Raw genomic sequence first — 25,969 nt, 5'->3', positions numbered from 1 at the left:
GAGAGAAAATGCGCAGGGGGGAGAGGCAGAGGGAGAGAGAAAAGCAGACTCCCTGCTGAGCAGAGAGCCTGATGCAGGACTCGATCCCAGGACCCTGGGATCATGACCTGAGCCAAAGGCAGACGCTTAACCAACTGAACCACCCAGGTGCCCTGGAAAACCAATTTATGAAATAATAAATATAGGAAAGTCAGGAAAGGAACCAGTTTTGGGGAAAAGTTGATAGGTTTGGTTTTAACTGATAAGGGATAGCCAGGTTAAAATGCCTACTCAATACTTAAATAGGGTAGAAAAAGAAGGCCTAGGATTTGATAGGTTAATATCATGGAGGTGATAGATGAAGCTGTAAGGTAAATGATATCTCCAAAAGGACAGAAGTTATGCAAAAGGATACAAACTGAGACTTAGATGTGAAGGAATGGAGAAGTACAAGAAATAGGGTATAGCCAGAGAAGCAAGAAAATGTAATTTAACAAAGGCCAAGAATGGAGAAAATTTCAAGTAGGAGGAGGTGGTCAAAAATGTCAAAGGCCACATATAGCTTAAAAGAGAAAAATAAAGACAAAAGAGAGGGTGGTGATGGAGTACCTGGCTGGCTCAGTTGATAGAGCATGTGTCTTTTTTTTTTTTTTAAGATTTTATTTATTTATTTGAGAGAAGGGATAGCGAGAGAGCACGAGTGGGGTGGAGGGTTACAGAGAGGGAGAAGTACGCTTCTGGCTGAGCAGGGAACCCGATGCAGGGCTCGATCCCAGGACCCCAGGATCATGACCTGAGCAGAAGGCAGACGCTTAACAACTAAGCCACCCAGGTGCCCTCCCCTTTTTAAGATTTTATTTATTTGACAGAGACATAGGGAGGGAGGGAACATAAGCAGGGGGAGTGGGAGAGGGAGAAGCAGGCTTCCTGCTGAGTAGGGAGCCAGATGTGGGACTCCATCCCAGGACCCTGAGATCATGACCTGAGCAGAAGGAAGACACTTAATGACTGAGCCACCAAGGCACCCCCCCTTTTAAAAATATTTTATTTATTTATTTGACACAAAGAGAGAGAGAGAGAGCGTGAGCGAGCATAAGCAGGGGGAATGGCAGAAGGAGAGGCAGAAGCAGGCTCCGGATGAGCAGGAAGCCTGACGTGGGGCTCCATCCCAGGACCCCAGGATCATGACCTGAGCCAAAGGCAGACACTTAACCGACTGAGCCACCCAGGTGCTCAGAACATGTGACTCTTGATCTCAGGGTTGAGTTCAAGCCCTACATTGGGCACAGAGCCTGCTGGTGATACCTAAAGAATGTAGTTTTGGTAGAGTTCTGAGTATGACAGTGAAGTTATGAGTGGAAAAAATAAGTAGTAAAAAATGGAGACAGGAGTATAGCTCATATGGTGGACCCGACTTGCTATAAATGGAAAGAGAAAAATCTAATGGTTATCTGAGCATGACTAGAGTTAAACAAAGACTCACCTGATGCATGTGTTTGCCCCCCTCCTATATAACACTCTATTTCATAATGTTATAGTTATATAGAGGGAGTAATAACAGCATCCTAAAGTGATTTTTCTGCATAAAAAAGACAAAACCATAACCTTCTTAAAGCTCTTTAGATGATGGATATTTGAATTTCTCCCTCTGCTATAGGTTAATTAAAACTGTTAGACAATGGAATAACTAAGTCAGTGATATTTATCTTGTCTCACTACTCAGATCTTCCCATTCCCCCCAGGGGCACCTGGGTGGCTCAGTTGGTTAAGCATCTGACTCTTGATATTAGCTCAGGTCTTGATCTCAGGGTCATGAGTTAAAGCACCCCCCCAAAAAAAACAACAAACTTCCCATTCCTCCAGAATGGACCATTGATATCTGCCCTTTCATAAGTTAGGAGGATGTCCACAGAGGTGCTGTACCTTTCTGTCCAGTAGTCGCTTCTTACGCATCGTGGGGGGTTCCAGATAGATTCGACCCCGCATCGCCAGCTCTATCAGGATACCCCCTCGCAGGCCAGATGATATGCAGTCATTCCAGAAAGATGTGTAACCCTAGAGAAGGCAAAAGAGAAGAGAAAAAAATTTTTTTTTAAAGCAGAACATTATTATATTTGAATACACAACTTCTGTACAACCAAAAAGTAAAACATCACAGTAAAATGGTGGTGAGAACACATGGTATTTCTTTTGCAATGCATGGCAAATGGTTAACATCCTTAGTCATAAAAGACCTTTTAGAAATCAGTAACAAAAACACTAATATTCTGAGGGAAATGAAAAAGAAAACACAGAAGAAAATGAAATAACAAGTGACTAGTAAGGTTTAAGGACATATGAAGATGAACAGTAAGAGAAGAAAAGCCATTTTTTTTTGGTAATACCACGTTTTCAAAGATTAAAACACTGAAATGTAATGTTTGTACTGGTTAGGGAAAATTTCCACTTTTGACTCAGAATATAAATTTTGGATATACTTAATTCCAATAAGGTGGAAATACTAGGACTATTTTCAATAAATTAGCCAGAGAAATTAAAAATAATTTCTATATAAAGCATGTAACCACCTAGAAAATTTGTAGCTAATATATGGGTCCAAAAGACTACTAGCATAACAATTTGTTCATCAATATACCCCAAAAGGATACACACAGAACTCCATTAACAGTAGATAATGTTGGGAAGTAGAATTAGGAGGGGAAAAAAAGCATTTAAGAAGTAAAAATACTATCCTTCACAAATTTCTGTGCTTTTTGAAATCTGGAAAAAGGTAATTTTTTTTATCAATCAATTTTAAATTTACCCTGTAATAAGTGAAAATTATAAATAAGTACACTATATTTATACTTATGGAAGAACTGAAATGAAGCCTTGCAATCACACCATCCTGAGCTTCTCTGCGAAATAACATCTCCACCATTCAAGCTCCTGAGATTTAGTCCAATGTCAATAATGAAAACAGTCAACATGCCTGGTTACAATTCCCCTCCAAGGACACTCTTTAGGTAACTTTCAAACTTGAGCTTTCTCGGTCCAGTTTTTCTGATCTGTGAGGAGTATCACTCCAACACATGAAACAGAAGTCTCCATACATTATGAAGACCGTCTTTTGGATTTGAAGATGGTGGCAGAAGCAATAGCATCAGTTTTCTGTTTAGTCATCACAATAATTTTGCCAAAGGGTATTCTGGGACCAGAGATTGGAGGTGAAGAACACTTGAATGAATAATACTGCCGAGAGGTATTTGAAATTTTAAAGATATTTCAAAAGGAACATTTAAACAAGAAAAGGGAATTTTAAAAATACAACCAATCTCTGCCTCTCTATATCCTTGCCTATTGACATCTTGGGAGTATTGGGCTGTTATATCCAATTTTGTATTCCCAGTGGCCATTATGAAGAGTTTGTGAGTGATCACAAAGAATGTGTGATTTAGAGACTCCAGTACAGCAGAGAATTATACACACTGAAACAGTGTTGTGGGATCCAAGAAAAGAATATGGGAGAAGATAGGATTTGAGATGTACATGATGAAAAGAGATTTATAGATAACCTGAGGACAGCTAACATCAGGAACATTCCTCATGCTATGGACTTCCTTAATTTAAGTCTTAACTGGGAACCACAGGAGATGATAGTTCCATGAAAACACACTTCTGCCCTCTTCATTTGGAATTGCAAGAATTGGTATCACCAGACCTCTCGTTGAGAAAGAATGTTCTGAAAGGGTTATGGACCTGCAGCAAGCACCTTAAGGATGGTTCACTTTGTTGTGATTCATTTCCTGTCATAGTACATGAACTCAAAGCATAGAATAAGAGAACAGAATCTCTCTCTAATCCCCTTAATCTAAACCCCCTAAATAAGGTTTTCTGTCTGACATCCAGCTCTTTGTGAATTCCTATGTTTCAGCTGTTAGTTGATAACTGGCATGTCAAATTTTAATTTTTGAAAAGAATTTTGGCTTCTTGGAAATGTTTCCATGACACCCTAAATTTCAGAGTAGAATATAAATAAGTAGAAAAATGTATAAACCATTTGAGCCTTTTACTCCTCCAAGACATGTTTTATTTGCAAGCTATTTTGATGGGTGGTGTGGTAGAAACCCAGCTCTGCCACTGACTAGTTAAGTGCCTTGGGTATGTTATTTAACCATTTTCAAGTGCAATGTCCTCAGCTGTAAAACAGGGACACTAATATCTATCTTTCTAAGTTTGCTGTGAGGAATAAGTTAGATGTTACATATAAGAAGGCATTTAGTAGAGTGCTTGGCATATAGTAGGCACTTAAATATTAGTTTCCCTTCCCTAGGAGCTATACAAAGATGTAAAAGAAATACCCACTGTCTTAAGGAACAAAAAATCTAACTGGAAATACCACGCAAATGTGAGGAAAATGCTGTGATAATATAAATTTTAAGTAAAAGCTCAATTGAAAAAGCAGCAGAAGACAGGCAAAAATGACTACGCTTAAGTTTGGTTTAGATGATAGTTTTTCAAATTATAAATCATTTTTGGAATAGTCAAAAACTTTTATGGGACTTGAACTGGAGTTTGGAGACTAGGTTGAATTTTTCAGAAAAGGGAGGGTTTTGCAGAAAATCACCCAAATTCTACTATTTTTCAAAAGGGCATTCTAAGCAAAAGTATAAAGGAAAGAGACATCAAATATGTTTAGAGATCCAACTCAAGGACGTGAGATCAAGTTGGTTGGGGCCAGGCTGTGGAAAGTCTTGATGTTCTGACTTATTACTAATAAGTTACTTAGTAACTTATTAGTTAGTTAGTTAGTTACTTAGAATAGTAATTATTACTAATAATTACTATTCTGACTTAGACTAATTCCTTAGTCTAACACTATTTACTGAAAGGCAATACTGAATTCTGAAGGTTCTGGGCAAGGAGTTACGATTAACACAAGATGACCCGTCAGAGTTATTAGAACTGTTCAACACTCTAGCCATCTTTGGGTGTAGCACTCACTCTCATGGAAGAGAAGCTGGACGAGATGTTGGCAGGGAAGTTCTAGCATGGCTTTAAAGTACCACCTTTAATGGTCACTATATAAATCACTATTTAAAACATTTTTAAAAATTTACTTATTTAATTTTTAATTTTTTAAAAACAAGCTCCATGCCGAATGTGGAGCTTGAACTCATGACCCCAAGATCAAGGACCTCATGCTCCACCAACTGTGCCAGTCACGTACTCCATAAATCACTATTAATAGTAGTAATGTCTAATATTTATTGGATACTTACTATGTAGATTTGTGTTCAGCTTTTTTGCATGCACTATCTGATCACATATTCACAACAACCATATAAGGGAGGTACTACTATCCATATTTTAAATGTGAGGAAACTAATGGCGGTTCTGTGACATGACGGGGGTTAGTTACAAAGCTAAATAGTGGCAAAGAATTTAAAAAAATTTTTTAAAATTCCACTCTTCCTCTTTATTGGTTTAGAAGTTATGCAATTTCTTTACTTTAGGAAAGTTATCCTCGAAATTTTAACATGCATGACAGTTAATTTAAAATTAATACAGGGCGCCTGGGTGGCTCAGTCATTAAGCATCTGCCTTCGGCTCAGGTCATGATCCCAGGGCCCTGGGATCGAGCCCCGCATCGGGCTCCCTGCTCCGTGGGGAGCCTGCTTCTCCCTCTCCCACTCCCCCTGCTTGTATTCCCTCTCTCGCTGTGTCTGTCAAATAAATAAATAATCTTTAAAAAATAAAATAAAATTAATACAAAATTTAATTATTTAAAAATGAATCAATATTTAACCACTCTTCTAGTTGACCAATATTTTATCTTTTTTTTACCTCACATATTAGACATTATTATTTGCCTTAGCATTATTATTTTATACAGGTGGCACTTGTTTAGATTTACTCAGATGCTTACCAACGTCTGCTCACCATTCCTACCTGCATCTTAGACCTCCTTTCTGATACTATTTTCCTTTTTCCTAAAGCAGAATTTCCTTAAGTGAAAGTCTTTTGGAGGCAAATTATTTTATCTGAAAGGTCTTTATCTCAACATTGTTTTTTAAAGATAGTTTCTCTGGACATAACATTCTAGGTTGATAGTTTTCTCATATCACACTGAAGATATTAAGCCCTCCTCTTTCAGCATCCATTGTTGCAGTGAGAAATGTATCATTCTTATTGATTGTGTAGGTGATTTGTCTTTTTTCTTAGGTCCCTTAAGATCTTTCTTGGTGCTTTGTAGTTTGACTATGGCATGACTGTGTGTGAATTTACTTTTCCTTTTTGGCATATGCTTCTTGTATCTGTAGGTCCATTTCTTACTTTTCAAAAATTCTCACTTTTTATCTCTAAGAATTTTAGCTCTCCTCCATTTTCTTTATTTTTTCCTTCTGGGACGTCAATCTTCCTTATTCTAACCCCCATGTCTTTTAATCTCTTTTATATTTTCCATTTCCTTTGTCTCTAAACTGCTTTCTGAAGACTTATTTCATGTCTGGTTTCTGATTTATTCTCTCCATCTGTATCTAATATGCTAAACCAACCATGAAATTTTGATTTCAACTTTGATTTTTTCATTTCTAAAAGTTCTATGTTGTTATTTTTCACATTTGCTTGGTCATTTGTGATTTCTTTTTGTTGTTCATTTTGTGATTCTTTCATTTAAAATGTCATAGATATTTTATGTTGTCTGATCATTTTAATATGTGAGGTCCATGAATCTTTGTGATTTCTGCTGAATCTTTCTCATGGGTATTTGATTCTTTGTATGTTTAATATTTGATTAAGAAGTGGCCCAATTTTGTTGTGAATCTGTGAGATCCTGAAGGCCTCAATTAAAGATGTCTTCTTTCAGAGAGGAAGATCTGTATTTGCTTCTGCTGAGAGTCAGGCATGAGGGGACTGGGGGACTGCCACACAACTGGGATCACATTTATTTTTTTAAAAGATTTTGAGTAATCTCTACACCCAACGAGGGGCTCAAACTCACAACCCCAAGATCAAGAGTTGCATGTTCCACTGACTGAGCCAGCTAGGTGCCCTCAACTGGGACCACATTTAAACCTAGCTTCCCCATTTTTTCTCAACTCAGGTTTATTCCTGAGTGTCCAATTCCTGGATCTCAGGACTGATTTGATAATTTGTCCCAGAGCAATCTGGTTTTCATGTTTGTTTATTGCTCACCTCTAGGATTTTAAGTTTGGTGTTTGTTTGGGGACCCTGAAGATTTCTTAATTTCCAAAGGCCCAACAGTACTTTAGAAATTGTTTATTCAAGACTTAATATCTGACCACTATACTGCCAGAGATAGAGGTCTTCTAATTCCAGTTTTCTCATTACAGCCAGGATGATCTTTATGCTCAGATCTAATGATGTAACTCTCTTCCCCTCTACTTAAAAATCTTTGAAATGCTCCTCCCAGTCAAGTCTAAATTCCTTAGTCTAACACTCGAGCCAAGAGGCTACTCACTGGTCTCTCCCTGGCCTCTTTCCCCTAGAACACTATGCTCAGCTTTCCAGAACAATTTTTTTTTAAGTTTATTTTTTTTAAATAAAGATTTTATTTATTTATTTGACAAAGACACAGCGAGAGAGGGAACACAAGCAGGGGGAGTGGGAGAGGGAGAGGCAGGCTTCCCGCGGAGCAGGGAGACCAAGGGGCTCGATCCCAGGACCCTGGGATCACGACCTGAGCCGGAGGCAGACGCTTAACGACTGAGCCACCCAGACACCCCCCCTTTTTTTAATAAAGATTTTTAAATTTATTTTATTAGTAATATCTAAAACCCAATGTGAGGCTCAGACTCACAACCCCGAGATCAAGAGCTGCATGCTTCTCAGACTGAACCAGCCAGGCGCCCCCAGAACTATTTTAAGTACTCTCAATGTATCATTTTTGCCTACTGGCCTTTGTACACATTGTTCTCTCTGTCCAGAAGAACCAGTACCCTTCTTTCCCCAATTCCCCCTTGTTCTTAAGGATTGTGTACAGGGATCGTATCTCCCATGTACCTTCTCTAACAACGTCTTTCCTTCTACTCCACCCTCAAGGTTAGGCTCTTCACCTGGGTGTGCCTATATACACTTACCCCTTATCATTTATCACACTGTAATCAGCTGTCCTCAGTAGACTATAAATTTCTTAAGGAAAGAGTATTGGACTAATACATAGTATTTCTCAATGTTTCTTCACAGCATAAATTTATGATTGAAAGTAAATACGTTAACCTGGCAAAAGCTCAGTTTGAACCATATACATCCCTAAACCTATCCACACTTCCTGTGGGCCTGATCTTAGATTCAAAGCTGGGATCAGTTCCATCCACCACCTGCCTCTTTAAGGAGGGAGCAGGCTTTTTTAAAGATTAATCCTTGGGTTTATGCAACTCAGCTGCCTAATTAAGGTTAAACTTTCTTCAGGACACATAATTTATTTAGGCGTAACTTTTATATAATCTTGGTGATTTTATAAATCTCAACAGGTGTGCAAACACATCTGCCAGTATTAAAGCAATTAGAGGAAACTAATTTGTTTTTTCATTTCTTCTTGACCACGTAACTTCTGTTACAGTAACAGTGATGTCAGATTGTCAACAGAACTGTAAATGAGAAGCACCGTAAATAAAGAAACAATGGATAGCAGGATGTAGAAATTGTTTTTTAATATCATTCCCATCATAGCACCTAATGTAAAACTACCCAAATGAGTTTTTTTAAACTTTCTTTTTATGAGTCAAGCATCATAACAGAAAAAAGCTTAAAAATACACGTGGAGTTTAAGGAAATAGTTATAATTCTAAGGTCCATATTCTTCTAAATAAATATATCCAGCTGTACTGGTGAATTCTCAAACCATCTATAGTAAAGATTCTTTGTTAAAGGGCCAATACTTTACTATGCAGGATGATCTAGCACATGCATACTAAAGTTCACCATTCAGGGCACCTGGGTGGCTCAGTCGTTAAGGGCTCAGGTCATGATCCCAGGTCCAAGGATCGAGCCCCGCATCAGGCTCCCTGCATTAGGTTCCCTGCTCACCGGGGAAGCCTGCTTCTCCCCCTCCCACTCTCCCTGCTTGTGTTCCTGCTCCCGCTGTCTCTGTCTCTGGCAAATACATAAATAAAATCTTAAAAAAAAAAAAAGATAGTTAAAAAAAATAAGGTTCACCATTCAGTCATTAAATGTAGTTATCAAAGGCTACACACACGAGGGAAAAGAGAAAGAGGAAAATTTTAGGATCTACTAAAACAAATGGAATCGCACATTGCCTCATGACCAACAGAGAATCTTGAAGGCTTGGCAGAATGAGATCTTTGAATAGTGGACTTGTCTTTTTTTTTTTTTAAAGATTTTATTTATTTATTTGAGAGAGAGAATGAGAGACAGAGAGCACAAGAGGGAAGAGGGTCAGAGGGAGAAGCAGACTCCCCGCTGAGCGGGGAGCCCGATACGGGACTCGATCCCAGGACTCCAGGATTATGACCTGAGCCAAAGGCAGTCGCTTAACCAACTGAGGCACCCAGGCGCCCCGGACTTTTTTCTGTCTTAATTAGAAGTGTAATAAATGACTGTAAAAAAAAAAAAGGAAAAAAGATATTATAGAAATAGATAACTTACAAAGTGAAAGTTTATCCAGAGGGGATAAGTCTAGTGTGTATTTTCTAGATTTTATCTACATATTCTATCTTTATTATTATTATTTACAGAAACAAGATCATATTGAGTGGCAACTTTTTCACTTAACCATTATTTTGGCTATCTTCCCGCATGAGTTATAGAGATCTACCTCATTCATCGTAATGGCTACGTAGTATTGCACTATAGATGTACTATAATTTATCTATTCAAGACGTTACTGGTGTACATTTGCTTAAAATTTTGTCATTACAAAAAAAAATGCTATGAAGAAATACTCATTGTGTGTTCTTCCTAGAAGAAATTTTGGGGTCAAAGATTATACATAGTTACATTTTTTAAAAAAGAGTTATTTATTTGAGAGAGAGAGAGAGAGCGCACCCACGGGCATGGTAGTGGGGGGTGGTGGGGGGCGGAGGGACAGAAGGAGAGGGAGAGAATGTCCTAAGCAGACTCCCCGCTGAGCCAGGAGTCTGACTTGGGGCTCCATCCCAGGATCCCAAGATCACAACCTGAGCTGAAACCAAGAGTCGGATGCTTAACATACTGCGCCATCCAGGTGCCCCACATATTTACACTTTTGATAATGTCATTTTGTTTTTATAAAAGGTAGGGCAATGAGATGTCTTTTTTTTTTAAGATTTTATTTGAGAGAGAGAGAGAGAAAGCACAAGCAGGGGGAGGGGCAGAGGGAGAAGCAGACTCCCCGCTGAGTGGGGAACCCGATGTGGGGCTTGATTCCAGGACCCCAAGATCATGATCTGAGCCGAACACAGATGCTTAACAGACTGAGCCAGCCAGGCACCCCAGGCAATCAGACTTCAATAAATTCAGACAGTCAACATTTTATGTTGAATTTCCGTCTAGTCAAGTATTCTTTATTCAAACTTCCTTAAAGACACGCCTTAAAACAACTCTGAAAGTTAAAGATTTTAAAGTTGCCTGCTTGGGATAAAAAGGACAGAAAACAAAGAAATTTAAAGCATCATTAAAAACTATGCTAACAAGGAGTTTTAAAAAATGTTAGAAAAATTCTTATGATGGGGCACCTGGCTGGCTCAGCTGGTGGAACATGCGACTCTTGATCTTGGGGCGGTAAATTCGCACCCAATGTTGGGTGTAGAGATTATTTAAAAATAAAATTTAAAAAAAGAGAGAGAAAACAAAAAAAGAAAAATCTTGTGATAAAGTTTAATGAAAAACAGCCAAATTGTATATTCAAGATTATCACAATTACGTAAAATACCTTACTTTAAAAAATGAGGCTGCTTTAAAAAATGGTTTTCTAATTTTTCCAAGTTACATACACTGAGAAAATATCATTTTTATTGGGAAAAATCTCAGAAAAAAATCTTTCCCTCTCTCCAAATCTGAAGATTCAATATTAAAACTGCTTCACCTTCCACGAGAAAAGGAATCTTACTGTGTCTTTTTTTTTTTTTTTAAGATTTTATTTGTCAGAGAGAGAGCCAGCGCACAAGCAGGGGGAGCCAACAGGCAGAGGAAGAAGCAGGAGCAAGGAGCCTGTTGCGAGACTCAGTCCCAGCACCCTGGGATCATGACCTGAGCCAAAGGCAGATGCTTAACCAATTAAGCCACCCAGGCGTCCCCTTACTGTGTCTTCTTAAAGCCTTTTCTATATGCCCAATGTCTGTGTAATGATCTCTAGGGGATGTCAAGAATTACCAGAAAAAAAAGAATTATCAGAAAATTATACAAGCAAAACTAATTTTTTTCCTCTAAAAATTATTTTAAAAAAATAGTAAATGTACTGTTTTTCTTTAAAGTGCTCTACTGAAATATTAGCTTCCAAGATTTGAATTAAATTCCTCTTTTATAAAGTAATGTGATTCATTCTAACTCCAGTTAATATTTCTATGTCCACATAGCCAATAGTGACATTTCATAAAAGAGATTAAGCAGTAAAAAACTCACTCTGCTTAATCATAATGGGGAATGAGGAACTGTGACCTGGATGTTATTCCGGTTTAACACATGATTTCGGCATGACTAAGGATGGACTATTAACCTAAACAAATGGACAAAATTTCTCAATCAACTTCATGAAGATTATATCCTTTCAGGCTTATTCAGGAAGTTGGGTGAAATATAAAAGCTAGTCATAATGATCAGTTTATTAATTTTCTCAACACCAGTTGAGGTTTTTCTTAAGATAAAGCTATTATCAAAAGTTCAGGAAAAAAAACCATGATAATGCCTTATCAGTGAAAAAGAAATTCAAAATAAAGGAAAGCAACTGGTAATCTTTGTATATTCCTACATAAGCTTTAAGTCTCATTGCCAACAAAAATATGCTTAATTTTTTACTCTAAAAATTTTAAAAGTGATTATAGCATCAAAACCGGTAACTTACATGCCTTTCTTTTCCCACACTTTGCTACTTATGAGAAAAAAGGATAGTGCTACACACTATCCAAAGAGAAAAGAAAATAGTTGAGAAAAGGGAGTAAAAATCTGAAAACACATATGTAGCTCTAAATCTATTTCCCTATAACTCTCAAATAATTTAAAATAGATTTAGAAACACTTTAAGGCAATTACGGCATCAAATCTCAGAAGAGAAAAACTTAAGTAAATACAGATTCACTTTGTTTTCAAACAGCTTTCTCCCTGATTAAAAAGTAGTACAGATATATTTTAGAAAATTTGGAAAGAAAAAAATTATAAAAAATTAAAATGACTCAGAAATTTCATCATCCTATTATCTTATGTAAAACCAGATTTTTCTTTATACATACAATATACATTTCTTCTCTCCTAACCACTAATTTTCCCATACGCTTCTTCCCCAACTTCAATTTTGGAGCTTTCCTTCAAAGAACAGCTTTGTGTGAATTATGAAACGACAAAATGTATATATTACAAGTTTTCATAAAACATTGGGGAATAGAGGTAGAACAAACTGTGAGAGTGGTAATTTCATCATCTTTCATAATAGGGAGTCAATAGGATATTGTGTAAAATGGAATCATACAGTTAAGAAAATGTCATTTTTCTTTCTTTTTAACATTTTTGGCTTAATGTTCCCAACACACACAAAGTGGAGAGACCTCTATATATCCATCATCTAGCTTTTAACAGCTACCAGTATAATCATCTCTCTTCTATAACTCTCCCTGCTCACCAGATTATTTCAGTACAAATCGAAGTTAACATATCATCTATAAAATATTACCGTACTTTCCCCAAGGCAGGAAGGTTTAAAAAAAACAAAACTGTAATACTAATATCACACCAAAAAATAAGAATTTTTTAAAAATTAATAAGAATTCCTTAATTTTATATTCAGTAAGTCTTCAAGTTCTACCAATTGTTTAATACATATATATATAGTTTTAAAGACTTATTTATTTTGAGAGAGATAGAGAGCATGCACACATTGGGTGGGGGAGAGACAGAGAGGGAGGGAGAGAGAAACTCAAGCAGACTCTGCACTGAGCATGGAGCCCGAAGTGGGGCTGGATCTCATGACCCTGATATTATGATCTGAGCCAAAACCAAGGGTCAGCCGCTTAACTGACTGGGCCTGTATACATATAGAGAGATATATACATACATATAAGTATATATTTACATATATACATACATACATATATCTATCTATCTATCTATCTATCTATATATATATATATATTTTTTTTTAAGAGAGGGGAAGAAAGGGAGGGGAGGGCCAGAGGGGCAGAGGAAGAGGGAGCAAGAGAATCTTAAGCAGACTCCATGCCCAGTGTGGAGACTGACTTGGGGCTCTATCTCACGACCCTGAGATTATGACCTGAGCCAAAATCAAGAGTCAGATGCTCAACTGACTTAGCCACCCAGGTACCCTACTTAACACTTACTTTATTTTATAGAGATATTTTATAGAGATAATACTGACTTCATAGTGCTATTGTGAGAATTAAATTACATATATAAAATATTTAACTCAGGATCTGACATGTACAAATATTTTCATAAATAAAGTAAAATAAGACAAAGAGAAATACTGTGTAATCTCACTTATATGTGGAACTGAAACAAACCAGGGATTGGCAGGGGTAGGGAGTGAGGGGGCTGTTAAAAGGCACAAATTTCCAGTTATAAAATAAGTAAGTCTTGGAGATGTAATGCTCAGCATGATGACTATAGTTGATAATACCGTACCATATATTTGAAAGTTGCTGAGAGTTCTCATCACAAGAAAAAAAAATTTGTAACTGTGTGGTAATGGATGTTAACTAGACTTACCATAGAGATCATTTCACAATGTATACAAATATTGAATCATATGTTGTGTACTTGAAACTAATGTTATATGTCAATTATATTTCAATTAAAAATAACCATATAAATTTATAATTTAAAAATTGGGAAGTAAAGGAATAAAGATGGGAGAAAGTATAGGAGATATATTAACTTTTATTTTTTATAGCAAGAAGTCAGCTGGATACTGTCCAATATTGAAACATTTAGTTAGAAAAAAATGACCCCAACCTCTTAATAATCTTTCTTAAGCTTAGAAAGTAGTGTTTTAGGAGATACTTCTTATAATAAAGAAATGTTTGAAGTTCAATAATTCCATCAGTTTCACTTCATTTTCTTTTTCTTTTTTTTTTAAAGATTTATTTATTTATTTATTTATTTGAGAGAGAAAGAATGAGAGATAGAGAGCACGAGAGGGAAGAGGGTCAGAGGGAGAAGCAGACTCCCTGCTGAGCAGGAAGCCCGATGCAGGACTCGATCCCGGGACTCCAGGATCATGACCTGAGCTGAAGGCAGTCGCTTAACAAACTGAGCCACCCAGGCGCCATTTTCTTTTTCTTATGCTAAATTTAAGTAAAACTATATTTACTACATTTTACTTTTAAAATAGCAATATGAGGGACGCCTGGGTGGTTCAGTCAGGTTAAGCATCTAACTCTTGATTTCAGCTCAGGTAATGATCTCAGGGTCCTGCGATCAAGCCCCAGGCTGGCTCCACACTCAGCATGGAGTCTGCTTGAGATTCTCTCTCCTTCTACCCTCCCCCTGCTTTCTCTCTAAAAATAAGTATAAAATCTTAAAAAAAAAAATAGAAAAAAAAATAGCGGGGCGCCTCAGTGGCTCAGTTGGTTAAGCGACTGCCTTCGGCTCAGGTCATGATCCTGGAGTCCTGGGATCAAGTCCCTCATCGGGCTCCCTGCTCGGCAGGGAGTCTGCTTCTCCCTCTGGCCCTCTCCCCTCTCATGCTCTCTCTCTCATTCTCTCTCTCAAATAAATAAATAAAATCTTAAAAAAAATAGCACAACTAGAATATTGATTCCATTTTGTTAGAAAGGTAGTAAGTGTAATGTTATTTGAATTTTACACAAAAGGGTAATTGAGGTTAAATTGAATATTGCTTTTGTCACAAAATACTGTTCACTAAAAGGCCCCACTAAGGTTAAAAAAAGAGCTTTTGAAAAACATAAAGCTATGTGTATGTGGACCTTGTTTGGCTCTGGATTCAAACAAACCAGTTATAAAAAATGTCTGCTTGGGGGAGCCTAGGTGGCTCAGTCATTAGGTGTCTGCCTTCAGCCTGGGTCATGATCCCAGGGTCCTGGGATCGAGCCCCACACTGGGCTCCCTGCTCCGTGGGAGGTCTGCTTCTCCCTCTGCCTCTGCAACTCCCCCTCCTTGTGCGTTCGCTCGCTCTCTGACAAATAAATAAATAATTTTAAAAAAAAGCCTGCTTGAAGATTTTCTCCCTCTCCCCCCACCCTTCCCTTCACTCTCCAGCACAAGTGTTCTCTCTCAAATTTTTTAAAAAAAATAAGTATAAAGAAAAAAATGTGGAAAGTGAAGCCAAATCATATATTTTGTAAGTGCTAGACTTTTTTTTAAATAGTAATTTTTAAAAAAATATTTTATTTATTTAAGAAGGAGAGAAAGGGAAAGCACAAGCAGAGCAGCAGAGATAGAGGGGAAGCAGGCTCTCTGCTGAGCAGGGAGCTCAATGCGGGGCTCGATCCCAGGACCCTGGGATCATGACCTGAGCCAAAGGCAGACACTTAACCGACTGAGCCACCCAGGTGCCCCTAAGTGGTAGACTTTGAATCTGAATGTAGATATATCTGATTCCAAGTCCTGTGTTTTTATTTTTATTTATTTTTATTTTTTTTAAAGATTTTATTTATTTATTTGAGAGAGAGAATGAGAGATACAGAAGAGGGTCAGAGGGAGAAGCAGACTGCCCGCTGAGCGGGGAGCCCGATGCGGGACTTGATCCTGGGACTCCAGGATCATGACCTGAGCCGAAGGCAGTCGCTTAACCAACTGAGCCACCCAGGCGCCCCCAAGTCCTGTGTTTTTAAACAATGCCTATCAGAAAATAAGAAAATACAGTAACTAAGCACATTGGTAGATAAATGTAAGGGAACTTAAAGAATGGGAAGGTCATTGTTTGGTGATGTTTCATCACTGGATTTGTGATGGGCTTTAAAAGGAAAGGCAGAATTTATTTAAGATTTATTTATTTTTAATTTTTTAAAAAAGAGTTTAATTTATTTATTTGAAAGAGAGAGACAAGGATAGCGAGAGTGAGCACGAGCAGGGAGGAGAGGGAGAAGCAGGCTCCCCCAAAGCAGGGAGCCCGACGTGGGCTTCAATCCCAGGACCCCGGGATCATGTCCCAAGCTGAAGGCAGACGCTTAACCAACTGAGCCACCAAGGCGCCCCAAGATTTATTTATTTTAGAGAGAGAGAGAAAGAGTGTGAGCAGGGAGAGGGGCAGAGGGAAAGGGAGACTCTCAAGCAGAATCCCTGCTGAGCGTGGAGCTGACCTAGGACTGGATCCCAGGACCCTGAGATCATGACCTGAGCAGATGCTTGAAAAACTGACTCACCCAGGAGCCCCAGGAAATGCAGAATTTAAATTAAAACAAACTATAGGGAAGGTAGCAAAACACAAATGTGGGGATTCTGGGAAGATGACAGAGCAGAAAGACCAGAAATCTTTGTCTGATATGATCCATTTTTTTTTGTAATTATGCATCTCTGTGTGTGTATATATGCACAGAAAACAGTCTATAAGCATATATAAAAATATTTTAATAGCAGTAATCTTTCAGTGGTGACATTATGGGTGATTTTTATTTTCTTTAAACTTTTTATAAAAAATTGAGGTAGGGTACCTGGGTGGTGCCTGGGAGTCTGCATCTCCCTCTGCCTGCCACTCCCCCTGCTGTGCTCTCCCTCTCTCTTTCTCTGTCAAATAAATAAATAAAATCTTAAAAAAATAAAAAATAAAAAATTGAGGTATAATTTATATAGTGTGAAATGCACAGATGTTAAGTTAGTTTTGACAAATGCGTATATCCACATATCTCATTCCCCTATCACTAAGTTCTCTCATGTAGACTTCTGAATTTTTTAGTATAAACATATTTTGTTTTTTTAAAAAACATTTTAAAGACTTTTTGCTTATTTATTTGAGAGAGAGTGAGTGGGGGAGGAGGGAAGGGCAGAGGGAGAAGCAGACTCTCCACTGAGCAGAGCCCAATGCAGGACTGGATCCCAGGACCCTGAGATCATGACCTGAGCCGAAAGCAAATGCTCACCCACTGAGTCACCAAGGCACCCCTATTTTGCTTTTAAAATAATAAAAATAAAGCTATTATTTTTATCTTAGACATATATGTATTTTTTAAAGTCAATAATAGCAACAAAGGGTGAGCACAATCTACCAATGAACACATGGAAGCCTGAAAACCGTTGATTCAGTTTTTTGTTTTTTTTTTTCCCATTCCCATTTAAACCTTCTGGACAACTGTGAATAGGTGAGGACAAACACAGAAAGTAAAGAGTAACCTCCAAGGAATTTCCTCCTTTTCCAGGTTTTTTTTCCCCCCTCTTGCATGTTCTTATAGCACTTTTTGTACCTTTCTTATAGCACTTACATATTGTATCTAGTAGTATGGTTATTGTATACATATCTTTTCTCCCATATCAGATTCAAATGCTTCTGGAGGAAATATAAACACATCTTAATTACTTCTCTTTTTCCTTATTTTACTCAGTGCCTTGGACAGAGCAGGTGCTCAATAAATGTTGGCTGACTTGAACTGAAGGAAAAATCACATCATTATATAGTTTTAATAACACTTCCTGAAGGTGAACTGCACTCCAGGTGCATATAAGTAAATAATTACAAAATTATCTCCAAAATCTTTCTATTTCTTCTCAAACCTTTCTAAATCATTGTTATGGGGTGAACTGTGTCTCCCCAGAATCCATATATTGAAACCCTAACCCCTAATACCTCAGAACGTGACTGTATTTGGAGATAATGCCTTGAAAGAAGTGATTAGGTTAAATAAAGCTGTTAGGGTGGGCCCTAATCCAATCTGACTAGTGTCCTTATAGAAGGAGGAAATTTGGACACAAGGACATTAGGGATATACACACAGAAGAAAAACCACATAGGGACACAGTGAGAAGATGAGTAGAGAGGCCTCAGGAGAAACGGAATCTTGGACTTCATGCATCCAGAATTGTGGGGGAAAAAAAAGTTCTGTTGTTTAAGCCACTCAGTCTGTGGTGTTTTGTTATGGCAGCCCTAGCAAACTTACCACAATATACTCCTGCTGAAAAACCTAGAAGAAACTTAAGTTTTAAAATTCAAGAAAAAAGTACACTATCTACTCATTTCTATCTTTTTAGTATAATAGCCCACTCCTTCTATAATGAAGATACAACATGGGTTGTAATCTATGGCTGGCATTGTGAACTGAGAAGAAAAATATAAAATGCCTATTTAATTATAAACTAAACTTTCTGAAGATATGGTTATAATAAATCAAATATTATTTACTGCTTTTTAAATAATTTTTTAAAGATTTTATTTATTTGTCAGAGAGAGAGAGAGCAGCAGGCAGAGGGAGAAGCAGACTCCCTGCTGAGCAAGGAGCCCGACGTGGGGCTCGATCCCAGGACCCCAGGATCATGACCTGAGCCGAAGGCAGATGCTTAACTGAGCCACCCAGGTGTCTCATATTTACTGCTTCTTTAAACATTTTTCATTTTGCAAATTGGGTTCTTTTAAACTTCTTACTTGGACTTATTGTTCCTTATGACCAGAATATCTTGTTTGACAAAAGAAAAGAGAAAAAAATATACATAAGACTTTCATATTTCCTCCTTAAATTGTGAGGTAATGGGATGAAATATGAAACAAAACCATATCATCCACACTTGCTAAGTGATCCTTTCCCTTAGTTTGCCATTACTGAGGTCAACTTAATATTTTTCATGGGATCCCAAAATCTTTAAGAGTGAGCTTTGCTAAAAAAAACAAACACAAAACAGAGTGAGCTTTGCTAGAGTATTAAACATTGAAATAAGAAAGCCGTGAATAAGACTTGAAAAAATAACTTGTGCCAAATATTACCGCAGAACGTAATAATCTTTTTTTTTTAAAGATTTTATTTATTTATTTGAGAGAGAGAGAGAGAGAGAGAGAGAGAAACAGCATGAGAGGGGAGAAGGTCAGAGGGAGAAGCAGGCTCCCCGCTGAGCCGGGAGCCCGATGCGGGACTCGATCCCGGGACTCCGGGACCATGACCTGAGCCGAAGGCAGTCGCTTAAACCAACTGAGCCACCCAGGCGCCCGAACGTAATAATCTTTTATCTTACTAGGAGGTATAAAGTTAAGCTCCATATGAAGCTATCCTAGGAGATGAAATTCTTGGGTTTCCATTAAGCATTAGCAATCCTGAACAATTAATTCTCTTTGTTCAGCAAGAAATACAGAAAAATATGTCATACATGCTTTGCAAGCATGTCCTTTTAAAAACTATCCTTAGAGTCAGTTTGAACATAAATTCCACCACTTATTGGCCAATTAACCATCTAACTTTGCTTTCATAAAGAGAAGACAATATTTGCCCCGTAGGATCAAGCGAGAGAAAGTGAGAAAGTGCAAAATGTTTTGAAAACTCTAAGTTATACAAACAAAAAAAATGAAGGAGGACACAAAAGACATGGAATGGCTCACATCAAATTTATAGGTTCAGTGGCTACAGCCAAAGGTCCAAATATAAGTAAGTGGTTTTTATTTTGATATCTATGCCAGATATTTTGGAAGAGAACAGTGTACAATTAGGGGTTGGGGGATAGGGAGAGGCAAGCTCTCAATGAAATAGCTTAAACTATATTTCCTAGTGTTAAAATATGACTTTGGTCTCCCAGTTTATTCCCTTTTGTACCCACAGTAAATTAACTATGGGGGGTTATATGAATGGATATAATAAAACAAAAGTTTTTTTTTTTAACAGCCTATGTTAATAAAAACCACAAAAAACCTGACAAACAAGTCCTTCTGATACACTTGTCCTATTTACAATGGCCATAACTACTGACAAGGGATTTATTGTTCATTTTGTGCAATCAGGAAACTAAAAGCCCAAGCAGTGAACTAAATGAGACTTTTAATCTTTTGATTTTAATAAAATGTTTTAGGACTGAGCAACTTTTTAAGAGTAGTTTTCTCCATTGATAACCAGTCATTGACAAGCTGTATACTGACTTGTGATTTTTTTTTTAAGTTTATTGATTAGTTCACCAAATTTTTTTTTACCAGCTTTAAAAAAGCTTGTCCCAGGGGCGCCTGGGTGGCTCAGTCGTTGAGCGTCTGCCTTCGGCTCAGGTCATGATCCCAGGGTCCTGGGATCGAGCCCCGCATCGGGCTCCCTGCTTGGCGGGAGGCCTGCTTCTCCCTCTCCTATTCCCCCTGCTTGTGTTCCCTCTCTCTCTGTGTCTCTCTCTGTCAAATAAATAAAATCTTAAAATAAAATAAAATAAAATAAAAAATAAAAAAGCTTGTCCTTCTAATCTCCCGTTGCTAATAAATTATAATGAGTGAATTAAAACTGATGGGTGATCATTAGTAGCTTGAAAAAGTTGAGCATTAACATATTTTATATTTATAACTTGTAAGTTTTATCCAGTCTGATTTATCATTTTTAAGTATTTTATTTATTTATCTGAGACAGAGAGAGAGAGCACAAGCAGGGGGAGCAGCAGGCATAGGGAGAGGGAGAAGCAGGCTTCCCACTGAGCAAGGAGCCTGATGCGGGGCTCGATCCCAGGATCCTGGGATCATGACCCGAGCTGAAGGCAGATGCTTAACTGACTGAGCCACCCAGGTGCCCCATATCATTTTTCTGTATGTATGAGTAGTGGCATTGTTTGAAAGAAAATAACTGATAAGTACAAGAATAGTCTTAGAGGCACTGTTTATAATGGACTCCTGAATGTCTGTTAACCAGTAGATTGAATGAATAGTGGAATAGTGATATAACTGAAATTCTATCACTGAATGAATTTCGAACATCATATTGAACAAAAAAATACCTAACAGTATCAACCCAAGAACATACAGTTTAAAAATAGGCAAAACTAAAATACATTGTTTAGGAATATACACACACATTTTAGAAATATAGGGAGGTGAGGCAGCATGTGATTAGGGAAGGGCACAAGAGGATGACCCACGATGCTGATAATGTTCTTTTGGTGGTGGTGATGTGAGTGAGTGCTTTAAAATTACTTGTTAAATTGTACATATGTGTTTTATATTTTTTTCTAGATATGCTATATTTAGCATATACATGACTTAGCAAATACATGACTGAATACTGAATGTCTAGCTAAGTTCTGGTAGTTCAGTTTCAAAACATCTGAGTTCATTTAAAGGAGATGAGATGCTTTCAAATATCTGTGGTTATTCCAGTTGCAAATCACTGAAATTATCACATACATTCAGCTGATTTTTTTTTTCCTAGAACCTGTTTGTCTTCACAAACTAACTCTTGCTCATCTTCAGAATTCAAGTTAAGAGTTATCACCTCCCAGAATTCTTTCCCAGTTATCTCTTTCCTCCTCTCTCCCACTAGCTCTTTCCACCACCCATCTGGATTAGGTATCTTTCCTCTTTGTTCCCTCAGTATCCAGAACACAGTCACACACACATCACATGTACCGCAATGGTCTGCTAACATTCCTGATCCCCTTCCCAACCTCTCCAGCCACTCTTACCCCACTAGACTATAAATGATCTCAAAAGCTGGGATAATTGTCTTTGTTCTCTTTCAATATCTAGCACTTTATATATGAGACATTCAGTAAGTTTTTGGTAACCAAACGAATGAAAATCTATTTCCATAATTCCAATGAGCAATACTTCCTGCCAATTTTGACTCCAACGACATGAGAAATAGGATTAAAACCTTTTATGTCACAGCACATAAGTATTCAATAAATGGCATTACTAGGAGAAAGCTTTGCTTTCTTTTTAGGGTTAAAACACTATCCACAAACTAAAAAGATTACTGCCAAAAGTCAAAAGCATTAATAGGCTTGCTCCTCTTATAAGTAACTTAAGATTTCATAAAGGAGAAGTTTTAAATATCCTAGCAATGTAACTAAAGCATTAACTGTCCACGAGTCAATAATATTTACATTAAAACTCCTACCAAAGGCAATAATGACAAATAAATAGGATCTTGATTTCAACAGAAAATAAATCTATATTGTTTTGGTCAGGGTGGTGCTCAAGTTTAATTTTCTCAGTTGAGGGCAGTGTTATTGAACTGAGATTTCAATTTTACTTTAATTTAATTTTTTTAAGTAGGCTCCATGCACAATGTGGGGCTTAAATTCACAACCTTGAGATCAAGAGTCTCATGCTGTAACAACTGAGCCAACCAGAGGCCCCTGATAACATCTAATTTTAAATGTGCTTAAAAGGTCAGACTCTTCAACATATATTTAGATTTTTCAATTATTTTCACAAGACAGTAAAGCTTAATACAGTTGACCCTTAAACAATAGTAGGCTATTTGTAGCTAAGTTTTGGAGGAGCAAAAAGTTATACATGGATTTTCAACTATATGGGTAGTAGGTACCCCTATCCCCCATGTTGTTTAAGGGTCAACTGTATTTTTTTAAAGATTTATTTATTTATTTATTTGAGAAAGAGAGAGAGAGAGAGGGAGAGGGAGAAGGTGAGCGTGTGGTGGGGAGGTGCAGAGGAAGAGAGTCTTAAGCAGACTCTTTGCTGAGCCTGGAGGCCCAAGCGGGGCTTGATCTCACAATCCTGAGATCACGATCTGAGCCAAAACCAAGAGTCAGATGCTTAACTGACTGAGCCACCCAGGCGCCCCTTGCCACAGAATAGTTTTAAAATAGTTGACCCTTGGGGCATCTGGGTGGTGTAGTGGGTTAAGTGACTTTTTTTTTTTTTTAAGATTTTATTTATTTATTTGACAGAGAGAGACACAGAGAACAGGAACACCAGCAGGGGAAGTGGGAGAGGGAGAAGGGGGGCTTCCCACCAAGCAGGGAGCCTGATGCGGGGCTTGATCCCAGGACCCTGGGATAATGAGCCGAAGGTAGACGCTTAACGACTGAGCCACCCAGGCACCCCTGGGTTAAGTGTCTGACTCTTGGTGTCAGCTCCAGTTGTGATCTCAGGGTTGTGATATCAAGCCCCACTTCAGGCTTCTGGCTCTGGACTCAGTGCAGAATCTGCTAGTCCCTCTCCCTCTGTTCCTTCCCTGGCTCTTGCACTCTGTCTCTCTCTCTCTCAAATAAATAATTGTTTTTTTTTTTTTAAGACTTTATTTATTTGTCAGACAGAGAGAAAGAGCATAAGTAGCAGAAGCGGAAGGGAGAGGGAGAAGCAGGCTCCCTGCTGAGCAAGGAGCCTGATGCAGGACTTAATCCCAGGACCCCTGGGATCATGACCTGAGCTGAAGGCAGACGCTTAACGGACCGAGCCACCCAGGCGTCCCATATAAATAATCTTAAGAAAAAAAAACCCAAAAACATTCATTCTATTGCAGCTATCCCTCAGAGGAATCTTTTTTTTTTTAAGATTTTATTTATTTATTCGAGAGAGAGCAAGAAAGAGCATGACCAGTGGGGAGGGGCAGAGGGAGAAGCAGACTTCCCTGTGGAGCAGGGAGCCGGACACAGGGCTTGATCCCAGGACCCTGGGACCATGACCTGAGCCGAAGGCAGATGCTTAACCGACTGAGCCACCCAAGCACCCCTCCTCAGAAGAATCTTAAGAAAGGGATGGTAGTAATATTTCACAAGTGATTTGACTATACATGACCTACTGTCATTCTTTTCTAGGCCTACAATTCTTGAAATATTAGTTTCTTTATATTATTTTCTACTTTTTTTTAAGATTTATTTTAGAGAGAATGTGCACAAGCAGAGGGAAAGGGACAGAAGCTCAAGCAGACTTCCTGCTGAGTGCAGAGCCTGACATGGGGCTTGATCCCAGGACCCTGGGATCATGACCTGAAGGCAGATGCTTAACCAACTGAGCCATCCAGGCACCCCATGTTTCTTAAAATAGATATAATTTAAAAAATTATAGTATTGGGTTCTAAACAAAGAATGTTATGAAAATCTTCAGCAAAAATTAACTTTGGGACTTTGGGATGCAAAGCTTAACACAAGATTTTTTTGACACGTCACAAACCTCAAGCCATGTGAAAACAAGAAATTATATACATATTAAAACATATATTCACAAAGAACATAGAGCAAAAATATCATTAAGTCCTTTTTTGGACAGAAAAATGAAATGGGCTTTGCTGTTTTCATTAGGCTGATCCCCCTACTTAAAGGAAAGAATCTACAACTATAGAGAAAAAATTGATCATTATGAGGGGACGTGGGTGGGAGGATGGGTGAAATAGGTCAAAAGAATTAGAGTACACTTATCGTCGTGAGCACTGAGTAATGTGTAGAATTGTTCAATCACTATACTGTACACCTGAAACTAATATAATACTGTATGTTAACTATACTGGAATTAAAATAAAAATAAATAGTCTAAAAGTCTCTGCCTGGCACTCAAAATCTGCCACACTCTAGTCTGAATCTAATTTGCCAATTTTGACTCTCATTGTTCTCCAAGAATACCACCCACTTCAGTCAGTGGTTACTTAATTATGTCCCAAACTCATCAAGCTCATGATAATTTCAGGTTCCCTCATCCAGAATGTGTTTCCTTCACTCCATTTATGTTAATCCTACCTGTTCTTTTTTTTTTTAAGATTTTATTTATTTGACAGAGAGAGAAACAGCAAGAGAGGGAACACAAGCAGGGGGAGTGGGAGAGGGAGAAGCAGGCTTCCTGCGGAGCAGGGAGCCCGATGCGGGGCTCGATCCCAGGACCCTGGGATCATGACCTGAGCCGAAGGCAGACGCTTAACGACTGAGCCACCCAGGCACCCCAATCCTACCTGTTCTTAAAGGCCCAACTTGTTTTACTGCCTTCTATTCTTCCCCAGATTATTCCAACCCATTATATTCTCTCTTCCTTCCAACTCTCTTGGCTCTTACTGTTCTAACATGGAAAAACTCGTTGGATTTTTACTGTTGTTTATCGCTTTAGAAATCTTTTGAACTGTGAAATATAATGCACACACAGAAGAGTGCATGAAGCAAAAGTGAAAAAAGCTCAATGATTTATCTCTAAGTGAATATACATGACACTTTCCCCAAGTACAAAAACAGAAAACTGTTAGTACCCAGAAAGCCCCCTCATGTTCTTTTCTAATCACTAATACCTTCCTCCTCTCTCAACCCTATGCTTAACAACTATGGTAATCTCTTTCTTGCTTTTCTTTATAGTTTTAATCACCTAAATATGCAACCCCAACACTATAGTTTTTCTGAATTTTATATACATGGAATCATACAGTATGTCTTTTGTGTCTGGCTTCCATCACTGAATATTACATGAGACTCATACATGTTTTGTAACAATGTTCATTTTCATTCTGTATAGAAAAGATGTTTATACTCATTTAGATAAATGGACAATCCATTTTTATCCCTTCCACAGCTGATGGACCTTTGGGTTACTTAACTTTTAAAAAAGTATGTATGCCTGGGTGCCTGGCTGGCTCAGATGGTTAAGCATCTGCCTTCGGCTCAGGTCATGATCCCAGGGGATTGAGTCCCGCATCAGGCTCCCTGCTCCTTGGAAGCCTGCTTCTCCCTCTGCCTCTCTCTCTTGTCTTTCATGAGTAAGTAAATAAAATCTTTAAAAAAAAAAATAAAAAAAAGTATGTATGCCTTGTCTCCCCAGCTAGAATGCAAGCTTCATGAGGGCAGGGACCATATATTAATACTGTTTTACATTTACTTTAGTATTTGTGTAATGCTAAGCACCATAATGGGTGCCCCCAATCACACTAAATAATGATTAAATAAATCTGAGTAATTTAGGAGGTGAGAAGAAAATAATTAGTGCTGGAAATCAATATTTTTAAAAAAGATTTTAGTTATTTGACAGATAGTGAGTGAGAGAGAGAGA

General features: G+C 37.9%; 1 protein-coding gene across 2 annotated transcripts in view; it reads right to left on the bottom strand.

Annotated features, from left to right (window-relative positions):
- GOLPH3L (golgi phosphoprotein 3 like) overlaps positions 1 to 25,969 on the bottom strand; it is a 40,180-nt gene that overhangs the window by 9,913 nt on the left and 4,298 nt on the right. For both annotated transcript variants that reach the window (XM_088022283.1, XM_088022284.1), the window contains exon 3: positions 1,903 to 2,034. In XM_088022283.1, the coding sequence (XP_087878409.1) occupies positions 1,903 to 2,034 (132 nt within the window). The remainder of the gene's footprint in view (positions 1 to 1,902; positions 2,035 to 25,969) is intronic.

The sequence above is a fragment of the Eumetopias jubatus genome, unplaced genomic scaffold (assembly GCF_037043125.1).
Source record: "Eumetopias jubatus isolate StellerSeaLion01/CBP00866 unplaced genomic scaffold, mEumJub1_p1.0 scaffold_4, whole genome shotgun sequence".
NCBI classification, from domain to species: Eukaryota; Metazoa; Chordata; class Mammalia; order Carnivora; family Otariidae; genus Eumetopias; species Eumetopias jubatus.
The sequence above is the reverse complement of the archived record's forward strand: the minus strand, read 5'-3'. Positions and strand labels throughout refer to the sequence as shown.